The sequence below is a fragment of the Pinus tabuliformis genome, chromosome J (assembly GCF_031772625.1).
Source record: "Pinus tabuliformis cultivar Carrire ecotype Pingquan chromosome J, CPIR1, whole genome shotgun sequence".
Taxonomy (NCBI): Eukaryota; Viridiplantae; Streptophyta; class Pinopsida; order Pinales; family Pinaceae; genus Pinus; species Pinus tabuliformis.
This window is the reverse complement of record NC_142295.1, coordinates 763,402,165-763,416,149: the sequence shown is the minus strand read 5'-3', so window position 1 is coordinate 763,416,149 and position 13,985 is coordinate 763,402,165. Positions and strand designations below refer to the sequence as shown.

The window sequence follows — 13,985 nt, the reverse complement described above, 5'->3', positions numbered from 1 at the left end:
TCTAGGACGCGGACTACCGGAAGCAATCAAGCTGAAAGTGGACGACTGGAGCCATATCCAACAGCTGGACTACGAACAGATACCCTTCAAATGCAAGGTATGTCACGAGTATGGTCATTTTGCTAATAGATGCCCCAAACTTATAAATGTAGAATCAACAGAGCAAGAAGGGCAATGGGAAACGGTCAAAAGAAAAAAAATGACTACATCCCTGAAGCAAGCAGAATCTGAAGCCCCGGAATCTTCCCATCAACACCCTTCTCAACCTCATCTATCCCTCCATCATCCCACCGCGTCCTCCCAGCAACCCCCTAATCATTTCCCCTCCTCCTCCCCTCGGGCCTCAGAACCCCCCATCCCTCCTACATCCAACCCTTTCGCATCCCTCTCTGAAGACGAGCCTGAGCAGGACCCTCCCTCTCCTGATCAACATCTCCACCCCTCACCCCTCCACTCCTCACAGCCCTCCCTAGATACCACATCAACAAGGATCACTAGAAGCACATCAAAGGACCATGGCGCATCCAGCGACATTCTAAAAAAGCATGGACCAGGCAGGAAATCGACTAAACAACACAGGGAAGAAAGTACACAGAAAGATATAGCAATGGGATCACAGACGCCTATAGAATCCTACATCCTTGGGATCTCGGACAAGGAAAACAATAACAAGGGCAAAGAGAGGCGAGCACCTCTCCACAACACCGGTAAATCATGATGAAAATGTTGTCTTGGAACAGCAGGGGACTAGGGCACCCCTCAAAAAAATTGGCCCTTAAGGATCTGATTCAAAGCGAAAAGCCTGACATCATCCTTATCCAAGAGACAAAGCTTGATCAGTCAGAAATCAACAGACTTATTAATCAACAAAGGCAATATTGTGGCTGCGCTAGTGAAGCAAGAGGAGCCTCGGGGGGCATCCTAACAATGTGGGACAACACCAAATGGAGCTGCAACTTCACCAAAATCCAACAGAACTGGATAAGTGTAAATCTGGTAAGCAGGGAAAATGAAACAGAGGTTAAAATATACAATGTTTATTCACCAAACCACTACAGAGAAAAAGAAGTAAGCTGGAATACCCTGGAAGCAAGCTTAGGCGAAGACCATGACAACAACATCATCTTAGCTGGGGATTTAAACCTGGTTATGCACTCTAATGAGAAAAGAGGAGGAAACTTTAGCCCAGACCCTTTTAGAAACAGGCTAGAACATATCATGCAGGAGAAAGACCTGGTAGATATAAAGCCTAAGAATCGAAGGTACACTTGGAGCAACAGGCGGATAGGAACCGGCAATATTATGGAAAGACTTGACCGTTTTCTCATCAACATCGCATTCCTATCCTCCTTCTCCAATGGTCATTCAGATGTCCTCAATATTTCCGCCTCGGACCACTACCCAATCACTCTCACCTTGCAAAGTCATAGCCAGCTGGGACCCCTTCCCTTTAAATATTCTTCCTTGTGGAACCGAAACTCTACAGCTCGAGAAGTGGTGAGGCAAGCCTGGTTACAGCATGTGGAAGGCTCCCCAACATACATTTGGGAAACAAAGCTGAAGCAAACGAGGCAGGCTCTTAAATCATGGGCAAAGGTAAACTATCAGGAACCTGAGCAAAAAAAAAAGGTCATCAAAAAAGATCTTGAGATCATACAGCAAAAAATTGAAGAGGAAGGACTCTCTCAACAAACAAAAGAAGAAGAAATAAACTTGTACGCTCAGCTGCGACAAACAGTCAGAGATGAGGAGGTCAAATGGAGGTTAAAGTCAAGACGGATATGGCTGCGTGAAGGAGATAAAAACACTTCTTACTTTCACAAGCAAGCCACAGTCAGAAAGACAAGGAATACAGTGAGCACAATTAAAGACAGTGAAGGGAACAACTATGAGACTCAGGATGCCATAAAAGCAGCTGCAACTATACACTTCAAAAATCTTCTAGCAGAGAATAAAGGTGAGGAAGACTACTCAAACCTACTTCAATATATGTCTAGAGAGGTCACTCAAGAAATGAATAGCAAGCTCACTCAAGAAATAGAAGAGGAAGAGGTCCAAAAAGCTATATGGACTCTCCATCCGGACAAAGCCCCAAGACCCGACGGGTTTCCAATTAGTTTCTTCAGAGAATATTGGCATCTGATCAAAAAGGACCTCCTAAAGATGATACGCTGGGTCCTTAGGAAAGGCAAGTTGGGAGGTTACACCAACTCAACTTATTTAGCTCTAATCCCAAAAGAGAACAGGCCCTCTACCTTCTCTAGATTTCGGCCCATATCCTTGTGCAATTCTGCATACAAAATAATCACAAAAATTTTGTCCACGAGACTCAAGCCTCATCTATCTTCTCTAATCTCAGAAAACCAGGGAGGCTTCCTTGCCAATAGACTCATCTCTGACTCCATTCTTCTCGTTCAAGAGGCCATTCACTCTAGTATTAGCCGAAAAGAAAAAGGTTTTGTCCTAAAGCTTGACCTTGCCAATGCTTTTGACAGGGTCAGACACTCCTTTCTGTTTGCAGTGCTGCACAAAATGGGATTCAATACCTCCTTCATTAGCATGATCAAAGCTTGCATCTCAAACCCCTGGATCTCCCCTTTGGTGAATGGAAGACCTTGTGCAGCCTTTCAATCCTCCCGAGGCCTCAGACAAGGCTGCCCCCTGTCCCCCTATTTATTTATTCTCATGGCAGAATCCTTTAGCAAAGCCTTGGACTATAACAGAAGAATAGGCCTAATAACAGGCATCCAATTCGAGCAGGGCACAAAGAACATCAATCATTCCCAATTCGCTGATGACACCCTCTTGATGGGAGGAGCTTCGAATACCATTGCAAGGCGCTTCAAAAAAATTCTAGATCAATTTATGGACTACTCTGGAGGGAAAGTTAACCAAGTAAAAAGCTGCATCTATGGATGGAATGTAACCAATCACACCATCCACAGCATTGCAAACACGTTAGGGGTCTCATACAAGTTAGACTGGAGCCACTTTACATATCTAGGGATGTCGGTGAGCTTGGGACCTCTGAACGCCAACTCCTGGAATGAAATCCTGGATAAAATCAAAAGGAAAATATAGCAGTGGGGATCTATGTGGCTTAACCCAGCAGGACGCCTCGTCCTCCTCAAATCAGGCCTACTCTCTTTACCCATTTATCGTTTTTCTTTGATCCAAGCTCCAATGTCCTTCCACCATAAAATGGAAAAAGCCCTTAGACACTTCCTCTGGCAAGGAGGAAAAACGGAAAAGAAAAAGTTCAACTTGGTCAACTGGAAGAATGTTATCCAACCCCAGGAGAAAGGAGGACTGGGAATAAGGTCTCCAAACCTTCTGAATCTGGCTCTAGGGGCAAAAATAGTTTGGAGGCTAATCTCAGGAGAAACAGCTTGGTGGAAATCAGTTCTAGAGGCGAAGTATTTGAACAGCAACAGGCTTCAGCTATTAGATACTAATATCCCCAACAGAGACAGCTCCAACATATGGAAATTATGCAAAAAAATCATCCCCTTCATGGTTCAGCACATTTCAAAAGTTCCGAGAGAGGGAACAACATAAGCATCTCCAATGACAGAATTCTTGGTCAGCGCCCCATCGGAACCAACATAGATGCAATACCAGCCATAAACTGGCTGAACAACAAAGGAATTTGGTGCCTATCTCAAATTTCGCAGTGGGGTAACCCCTCTCAAGCTTGGACAGGCTGGACTCTACCAGATCACCCCAGGGATCTAGAAACAAGTGTCCTCGCACTCAAGAACCATCTGCACAGAAAAGCACCAACACAAAGAGGGGAAAGAGACAGTTATCGTTGGGATCCCACGGGAACCTCCTACTCAGCTAAAGCAGGGTATCAACAACTGTGCGAAAGAGCCTATCCACAGGCCATCTGGAGTCATTGGAAAATGGTCTGGGAAGCGGAAGCCCCCCCGAAAATCAAATTCTTCTTCTGGCTCCTCTTGAAAGGTAAGATCCTTACAGCCGAAAACTTAACAAAAAGGGGCATTCTGGGCCCTTCCAGATGCCCAAACTGATGCCAAGCAGAAGAAACAATGCAACATTTGTTCATAGATTGCAAAGTAGCAGTAAGTTGTTGGAAAGAAATGGCCTCAGCTGGGGAAGTGGCATGGGACCCAAAAGCCTCTATAGCAGAAACAATCTGCAACTGGAAGAAAATTTGCCCATGGAAAAGCAGGAAGAACAAATTAACACAGCGGATATGGAATACAATACCTTTGACTCTTCTTTGGAGTCTCTGGTTAGCAAGAAACAAGAAGGTTTTCCAAGACAAGGGACACAATATTAGAATCATGTGTCACAAAGCCAAGAGCTTAGCAGTGGAAGCTGTTACAGCTCGCAGCCAAGGCAAAATCGATATCACCAACTACAGTACAGAGGAAAGAAATTTGATAAATTATGGCCATGGCTGTTTTTCCAGTGACCAGGAGCTAAGAAAGGAAGATATGCAGTTAAAGGAGCCAACTAATGTTTGGAAATTGAGGCCCAAGGACGATGAATTTGCTCTCTGGCTTAGCAAATGCAACAGCTTCTACCTTTTTTTCGATGGAGCTTCAAGATCAAATCCTGGCATAGCAGGCGCAGGGGGTCACATATGCAATGCTAATGGAGAATCCATCTTGCATTACGAATGGGGGCTGGGTGAACTTTCTAACAACAGGGCTGAGGGACTGGCCTTGTTCCAAGGTCTCACCCAGCTGATCAAGCTGGGAATTAAGAAGGCGATTGTCTTGGGCGACTCTGCAATCATAATTCGGCTCATGGTGCAAAGGCAGAGATCACCAAATATCCTACTGCAACAAATCAACAGCAGAAACCAGGCACTAAATGACATGTTGGAGGAAGCCCGTTATTATCATATCCTACGGGGACTCAACAAAGATGCAGATAAATATGCCAACAAGGCCTGTGATCTGCCCAAAGGCCAACTCAGCTGCAATGGTAACTTGACCACCCAACCATTACCATGAGAAATGCGCAAATAGTCACCACTTGGGGCACTGTATCCAATAAAATCTGCAACAGCAGGCAAACCAGTAGAGCACAGGACGGAATAGACAAGGTCGAAAGGAATAGCATCAGAAATCCGAGCAGTCAATCCGATCAAAGCACGGGAATCAGGATTTACAAAGATGTAAATCGTCCTCGCCATCAAGCACAAGATTTTGGTCAGGATATGTCTTGGAAAGCGCAGAAAAACAGTGGGACGCGTTGTCTCCTCTCCCATCACTACATTCAGAAAAATTCTTTATATATTCCGGGTATACAGCCTCAACATTTCACAGTTGGAGCTTATTGTCGAAGACTCCAGAGCGGAATCCCAGCCGAGCTTCATCAAGTTTTCTGTGTTACTCTCTGTTATTTCGAGAATATACACCCTATCTCTCTTAGCTCCCCTGAGAACGGTGCTGCGCTCACTGACAGCAAGACAAATCCGCAGAGACGCGGAGATCAGCAAAGGCGTAGTCCCAACAATCACTCAAAGGGCACAATGGAAGAGCAATGTTTTCATTGCAGGGATCTGCAAGCCGAATTTGAAGAAGTTCGGGCTCAACAGAGAGCGTTGGAGGATCAAGTGCGCAGCTTAGAAACCAGGCTTGAAGACCAGTGTAAAATCCTCCACGACAAATACAGAGCGGAGATGGCACTCTTCCTACACAGGGTACACTCACTTCATGAACAGTTCAATGACTTGAGCAACAGATGTAGTCATGCAGAAGAAAGAATCTCCATTCTCAAATACATGATGGAAAAGAAAGATGTGACATCTTCCTCCAGCGCAAAGCCGATAGCAACTGATCAGGATCCAGAAGGATCAACAACGAGGAAAATAAGCCATATTGAAATTGATTAGTAATGTGTAGCAGATGTAAATTTTGGTGCCATCAGTTTATAAAAGTCTATAGTAGTATAAGTAGCACTAGGAGCAGTCAAACTAGAGTCAGAATCAAGGAAGGAACCTGTTTTGTGACTGCTTGGATTCAAAATGCTCTTGAAGCATCTAATGTATGGCAGTCTGCCTTCTTTTTTCAGAGTTAATATATAGCACCCGATCTTTGTCTAAAAAAAACTATTAAATATACACATCAAATATTATTCATAATACTATTATGAAATTTTATATACCTAAAGAAATTATTCAATATCTACGTTGCATGAGTTTCTGGAACGTGGGAAAGTTGGGAACTTGGGTACAGGTTTTGGGAAAGTTGGGAACTTGGGTACAGGTTTTGGGAACGGCTAGAGGTTTCCACAAAATTTACAAGAAATGACAAATAAGGAATGGTGATATTATATAATAAAAAAATTAAAAATATAAAGATAAAAAATATTTTTTTAATTATATAATTTATATAATAATCAAAATTAATATTGAATCAAAATATTCAAATATTAAAATCAATTTAAATATATAAATAATAAATATATATTCTCTCTTATATATAAATATATTTTTTGGGTGTCTCTCTCCCCGAGTCTCTCCCTTATATATATATATAAAATATTAAAATGTCAAGTTCATTATGACACATATATTTTTTGGGTGTCTCTCTCCCTGAGTCTCTCCCTTATATATATATATAAAATATTAAAATGTCAAGTTCATTATGACACATGACAAGTCTTCAAAACAATCCGGCTTAAAAATACAAAGGAACAGTGTTACATGTCTCTAGTTATTCTTGAGAGAAAAAGTAAAGCAACTCTAATTTTTAAGCATTGACTGCCACATACAATATGCACACACAATCTTCTGCAATAAATATACATAAACAACAAAAGAAATACTCATCAGCATGACATCCCAGATATCCCCTTACATCAAGGTGCCACACACTTCCTTAACCCATCAAGAGATTGCTCTAGTTTCTCAATTAAAGATATCGGTGTTAAGGATGTCTTTGACCTTTCATCCTGTGAAGGTTTCAACATAAGCTCATGTTTTGTGGGTAGTTCAGCATATTTCTCTACAGGTTTTGTATTCCCCAACCCCAAGAAACCCGAGAACTCCAAAAAAAACAGTCTTCAAAACTCCCAAAACTTTCCCAAACTCCCATTATAGCTCCTGCTGAAAAATGAACATTCTTATATAATTCCAAAACTCCCGGGAGTGCGGGAACCATTGGAACGGGTTTACCCACTCTTGAAATCAGTTGCCGTGTAAACGTGTTCAATATCTCATGGATGGTGACTAACTTTGTTTCAATAAAATATGTGCTGCCATAAATCTGAGAAATACCTTACACGAGTCCATTAAGAGATAGCTTTATTTAACCGGTTAGTTTTAACGTTGTTGTTTAATGGAACGAATGACTTGGGTTAATAACTAAAATTGTTCCTCGACTGCAGCCACTAGTGGTCAATTGATGTAGTTACACGTAGCCTCAATGATATCATCTTATGTGTCCGTTTGACTTGCGGGCATTTAGGTTACAACATCCCAGTTTATGGGTAATTGATTTTTTTGTTTTATTTTTAAGGACATGTGCCTCATCTCACAAGTGGTAAGTTGACTCCAATGTTAATTTGGCCACTTCAATCTTTCCAAACATGGTCATTCTTTCTCCACGGTAGTGTTAGTATTATGCTCAGTGAACTCATTATAATTAAGTTGGATTTTTATGCACCTGGCAAAGAATGGAAGAAGTCAGTTCCCAATTGAATCTATATCGATTATATTCTGACAGATAGGTATTGTTGCTCGAACGAGGAATTTTTGGACTACTATAGTAATTATATATCATTTGTAATTATAATTTTTTTTTGGCAAGAATACATTATGACATACATTATTTTAGGTATACTCTATGAGAACAATGATACCTACGATGTTACTGGCTATCAGAACAATTGTAGTGGATTTACCTTTGCGGAGCATAGTGGGAATCGATCAATTCTTGTTACAACTACAGGTGACTGTCAGTGAAAATTCAGTAAAATGTAACAAGTACCACAACATTCTCTAGCAGGCCTAGTTGACAAAAATAATCAGGTAATAGACTAGTAGTACCGCTTATATGATTTGCGTCATAGTTGTTTAGATTTATTTCCGACTCAAATCAAAATAAAAACAGAGTTATTCAACTCTATTAATTATATATATATATATATATATATATATATATATATATAACCCATCCCAAGAATAAGATTTGTTTCAATATATTATCTTTATAAGACTTCAGCCACACAAATTGTTTCATAACAATTTTTCCCAATTATCTTGGCTGTATTGAAAATAATATGGGAGTATAAAAATAACAATATGGATTTAAGTAATCAAGGCAGCCATGTAGGGCTGCTGTATCAGTACCTTTGGCCAAGTTGGAGTAGTACAACACAAGCAACAATTGAAGCATTGTTGCAGCAAGGCGTGAATTCGATGTTGCAGCAAGGTGCGAACTCGGCATTGCAACTACTGAAACTGTATTACAAGATTGAGGATTGCATGTGGACTTTGACACTTTCTTGTTGAGTTGATTATTATGAGGCCACATGGTGATTGGTGATTGGGTTCCTCCATCAACGGTTTATTGGTATTATGTTGTGTTGCAACACAGTCTAGTGTAGCAGCAACAGTGCTATGTTGTAGCAACCGTCATTGTAACAATAACAATGTGTTGCAACAATAGAAGGGGTGTTGCATCAACTTGGGAACTTGAGACTGAACAAGAAAGACGCTAAAATAATGTGAAAAAAGCATCAGAGAGATAAAATTTTATTTATATATACTATTACTATTTTTAGGATGGAGATTTTTCTTGTCGGAAAATCTCCATCATTGGCTCATCAGTTATGGATATTCATTAAAAATGCATTTTTGGATAGTTGTTTCTTGTATAGTAAGAGTTTGCGCCAATTATAAGATAATGGAGTTTTGGATTCATCCATGTTTGTAGTTTTATGGTATCATTGCTATATATATAGTATTAATTTCATAGACGCATAGCCATTTCTTACAAAATTTCTCTTTGAAGTCTTTGAATTTGAATCAAACAACAAAGTCCAATCCCCAACAAAGAATTGTTTATTATTTATGAACTTGTCATGCCATCTTGCTTTTTGTTGTTGAATGACATTTGTACAGTGCAAGGTGGCTTGACGAAGTTCATCAAAATCACTGATTTGGTGGATTCATTGGATTTGTGCTTCATTTAAGTTCATACCCAATTGTAGTGTAGTTATTAGTCCCTATATGCAAGATAGCTTGCATTCTATAGGAAAACTCATATGGAGTGCATCCTATAGTGTTTCACCTAACTGGGCATTTATCTGCCCAATCCATGAGATGTAGCCAAGGAAAATTTTAAGGATGGAAAAATTTCTTGAAGTTTTAAAACATTGGCGAAACTCACTAATCCCTAATATGCAAATTATAAAATGTTTATTGATATATTTGTAAAATTATTCAAATTTATAATGATTTTATATATAGTCTCTATATAATGTTGGCAATTTTTAAGGTAAGATAATTTTATATTCTAAAATTTGGGCAAATCGACTTTTACAAAATTGGAAATTGGCAAATCTTTTTTGTGGAAAAATCATGGAAAAGTAGCCCACTGGGCAAACAATAGCCCCTAAAATTTTCCATGGATGAAGCTAAACATTCTTTGTTAAGATGGTCTGAAGTATTTCATTCATCCCTTCCACTTGTCCATTGGTTTGTGGGTTATATGGCATAGTTATCATGTACTTCGTTTGGTAGAACTTTGTAATGGTTTTTATTTGTTTGGAATTGAATTGAGTCCCCCTATCCATGACAATTTCATTGGGCATTTCTAATATAAGAAAGATTTCTCTATGGAGAAATTGTATGATTACCTATTCTATAGCTATTGAGAGTGCTTTTGCTTCCATCTAATTTGTAACATAGTTTGTGCAAACTAGGATGTAGGAGTTCAATTGATATGGATGGTTTATAGGCCCTAGGAAATCAAGGTCCCACTTCTCAAAGGGATCCACCACTAGCCAAGTTTGTAAAGGAATTTCATTTAACTAAATCAGGCATCTCATCCTTTGGCAACTATCACATCTCTTTACATACTCTTTGGCATCTCAAAATATAGTGGGCCAATAGTACCCTTGGTGAAATATTTTATATTTTGTCTTTTTCTCTAAAAAATGTTCTCCACAGGGTCCATCATGACATGCCTTTAATATGTCATAAATCTAAACTTCCCTCACACATCATTGGACTATGTGGTTCCATCTTGTGTAGAAAAGGCATCCTTCAATCTAGGAATATCTACCACCATCCAAGATGATTCTCTTGTGCTCCTTTGGACATAGATATGATGGGACTTTTTTGCAACCAAGTAGTTATCAACATCTACAAACCACGATGTGTTAGTTGATACTACAAAAAAATACTCATCAAGAAAGGAATCCTCAACTCATGGTGCATTCCCATCATTGAATAGCAAAAAAGGAACACAACAATGATGTTCTACTTCCCGTGTGTATCCTTGATGGAAAAATATCAAATTCTCGTAACAACAATAACTACGTGGTTAGTTTTATTCATCAAATATTTCATGGAAATATGATCATTGTAATAATTATAAAATACCAAGTTATATAGTGTCAAAAATTGTTTACAACATGAACAACATCAATGAACTCTTTTTCCATGATGGTGTAATTTAGCTTAGCAGGTGTAAGATTCATATTCATAAAGTTTATTGAATATGGATTAGGTTGTCCTTCTTGTCCGAGCACAACTCCAATGGTGGCGTTTGATGCATCCATGGATATACGGAAGGGTATGGACCAATTTGGTCCCTTTAGGACATGTGCAATTCTCATATTTTTCTTTTAATGATTTGGACTCGATCAATCCAATTGAATTTAGCATCCTTAATAAGTAACAAGAATAGTGGACATGCAATCTTTGTAAAGTCTTCAATAAAGCATTTCTAATAACCAACCTTTCCTAAAAATCTTCTTACCTCTTTCTTTGCTTTTGGAGGAGGAAGTTTGAGTATTACCTTTATTTTTTATGGATCAACCTATCTCTCTTCAAGAGAGATATTATGTCCCAAGACAATTCCTTCTACTAGCATCATGGTTCACTTTTCATTGTTGAGAGAAACATTATCCTCTATGCATATTCTGAGCACTTTCTCCGAGTGAGTGAGAGCTTGTGTGAAAGTGTCATCATATTTTGTGAGTTCATTCGTATATACTTCCACACAATTGTGGATGATATCAAATAATATTCCAAGACCTTCTCTTTGGAAGGTAGTTGAAGCATTGTAGAGTCAAAATTTAAGTATTTGGTATTCAAATGTTCCCCATGGGCAGGTGAAGGTAGTCTTCATTTAGGAGTGAAATGGATTTTGTTTTACCCACTAAATCAATCAAGGAAAGAGAATTACATATTCCTTTATAATTTTTCCATTATTTCATTGATAAAAGGTAGGAGAAGATGATCCTTATGGAAACTTTGTTTAATTCCTTGTAGTAAAAAAAGATTCTTCATTTTCCATTAGTTTTTTGCATAATGACAAAAGGAGAGACCCATTTGTTGTCATAGCTAGGATATATAAAATTTGTAGAAAGTAACTTTTGGAGTTCTTCCTTAAGTATATCTTTAGTTTCATATTCATTCTCAATTGTGACTGGTGAATGGATCTAAACTCTTCCTTGATGTATGTATGGTGTGTACAAAATCTGGGTGAATTCCCTTCATGTTTATGTAGTTCCAAGTAAGAGCATCATTGTTCCTCCTTAGATTACCTCAATAATTTTCTTCTTTTGTTACTTGGAAAAGGTTGCAATTGATGTTTAAATTTTTTCTTGGGATAATCTCTACAAGTTTAGTGAGGGAATGAATACATTCTACAATGAGTGTCTACTATGATGTTTATGGTACATCCATAATGGTGAGGTTTTCTTGAACATGTATACTCAATATATGTTTAAGGCATTGTTGGGAAGATGTTAAGGTAGAGGCTATGAAGTCATTGATTTTCTCATCTTCCATCTTTTTTACGATGACAAGATATTGGTCTAGAAAAAATATTTTTGGGAAACTTTTTTATCATCACTCTCCCCATCCCCTATCTAAATAGGTTTTTCCCACTCTATTCTAGGCTTGGATAGATGGTACAAAGTGAGTTGCTTGAGTTTCCATTAGAAATGGTCATGTTCTTTAATATGTAACTAATGTAGTCATCGACAACTATTAGCCATGGTCATCCTAGAATTAAGGGGTATCCTCCCAAAGATGATTTGGACTATAGGTTCATGCAATTAGCTAGTATTCCCAAGAATATATGGAGATTACCATGTCCACCAAGATTCCTTCTAGTTTTGTCGTGGAACGATTCATAAGTTGTAACATTATAGGAGTTTATTTAATGTCTATCATTGTGAATGTTTCCATGGTTTCTCGAGTCATGATGTTGATGCCAGCCCGTAAGTTAATTGATGTGTTGGGAATAATAGTTCCACTAATTTTAACATTGACAATGGGGCTTCTTCGGTTTGAGTACTTTGAAGTGGAAATCCCATCAAGAATTAAGTGTGCTAGTTGTCCTATCACATGCACTGTTTGGGGATGTTTTTTATTTCTACCCGGTCATAAGCATAGTTCCTTAATAGCATTTGAGTATATTGAAATATCTTTGATGGCTTGGAAAAAAGGTGTTGGAACACATACATTTTTAACTTTCCCTAGAAAATTAAATTTTGGTTGAGTAGGAGATTTTATTATGTGTAATATTTTTGGGATAAGTGGACCTTTTCCATCATTCTTATTTTGATCTTGCTTCAAAGGAGAAGCAGGGTGTTGTTCTATTTAAGGACCTTCAATTGAAGCTTCTTCATGATAGTCTTCTACGATTATTAGATATGATTTTTGGCTTATGGTCTTCCCATATCTTAAGTGTATATCTTGGAATCCAATGCAGAGATAGAGTAGGTAGGATAAAATGGGATCGAAGCAACATATGCTTGTTGGTTCTTTATTACCAAGGTTAGAAATTGGTTTTGTAGGGAGTTGAGGTTGAGGAGGAGTGGCATTTTTATTGGAGTTTCATTTGTGGTTATGTTGTTGTAGGCTATTGGGGTAATGAATATTGAGGTCCTCCAAAAGGTAGTTTCCTCCATCCCCATTGCCATGGATTTGTTGGAAGTAATGGAGGCATCCATTGTGGATTACAAGGATTGGGTTGATACTATTCTTGAAGAGGGAACTAAATATAAATGTTAGCATAAAAAGGATTAAAATATTAAGATTGGTTGGGAGACATACCTTCATGTAGGGGTTTCCATAGCTTCTTTTGTGGGATAAGGCACAACTAATCAATTTCTCCATTTTCTTTTTGATAGATTTCTTTTAAGACAAAAAAGAGGGACACTGACCAATGTAGTGTTTTTCTTCATAGATCCCATAGACTTCCATCTTATTAAGAGGGCACTCCTTTAATGGGTGCCTCTTTCTTAATTTTGGGTATACAATGGCTATAGCTAATTCTGGCTCCTCCCATTTCTATTTCAATTTCATTTTATCCAATTGGTAGCTTAGGGAACTAAGTATATCTATGTTGAAATCCTCTAGTAAATTCATGACTTCAACTTGAGTGATTCCTCCACTAGATATCTTATTAGTTCTTGAAAATATATTTCTTATCCCTTTTCCTTGCCATGAAATTCCTCTAGAAATATATCTGGTACAAGCTACAAATGACATCATATTCATGTAGGTATATATCTCCTCAACTCATCATAGTAATAATGTTAATGCAAAATTTATGATTCCTCACAACAATAAAATTTGTAAAGCGTCTCCTCCCAGCTAGCCCTATCATGACCTCTATACATTGTACTTGAAGTGCTCTACATAATCTTCCAAACTCTCATCTTCTTTTTCCACCATCTTGAAGATTTCATCTTTCTATTCTTTATCTTTCGAGTAGTCTTTGTACTTTGAGAAGAATTATCCTTTCATTTGAGCCCAT

General features: G+C 38.4%; 1 protein-coding gene across 1 annotated transcript; it reads left to right on the top strand.

Annotated features, from left to right (window-relative positions):
• Positions 1–927: 927 nt before the first annotated feature.
• On the top strand, positions 928–2,563 carry LOC149228960 (uncharacterized). The gene is made up of 2 exons (XM_089380918.1): positions 928–2,188; positions 2,496–2,563. Exons 1-2 carry the CDS (start codon positions 928–930, stop codon positions 2,561–2,563), a joined length of 1,329 nt encoding a protein of 442 aa, XP_089237044.1.
• The last annotated feature ends 11,422 nt before the right edge of the window (positions 2,564–13,985 follow it).

What these genes read in the sequence shown, in the direction of transcription:
- LOC149228960 (XM_089380918.1), top strand. Translation starts at nt 928, where the DNA reads ATGTGGGACAACACCAAATGGAGCTGCAACTTCACCAAAATCCAACAG. An exon ending in ACGCTGGGTCCTTAGGAAAG is followed by an intron (nt 2,189 to 2,495) that starts GCAAGTTGGGAG and finishes TGCTTTTGACAG; the next exon opens with GGTCAGACACTCCTTTCTGT.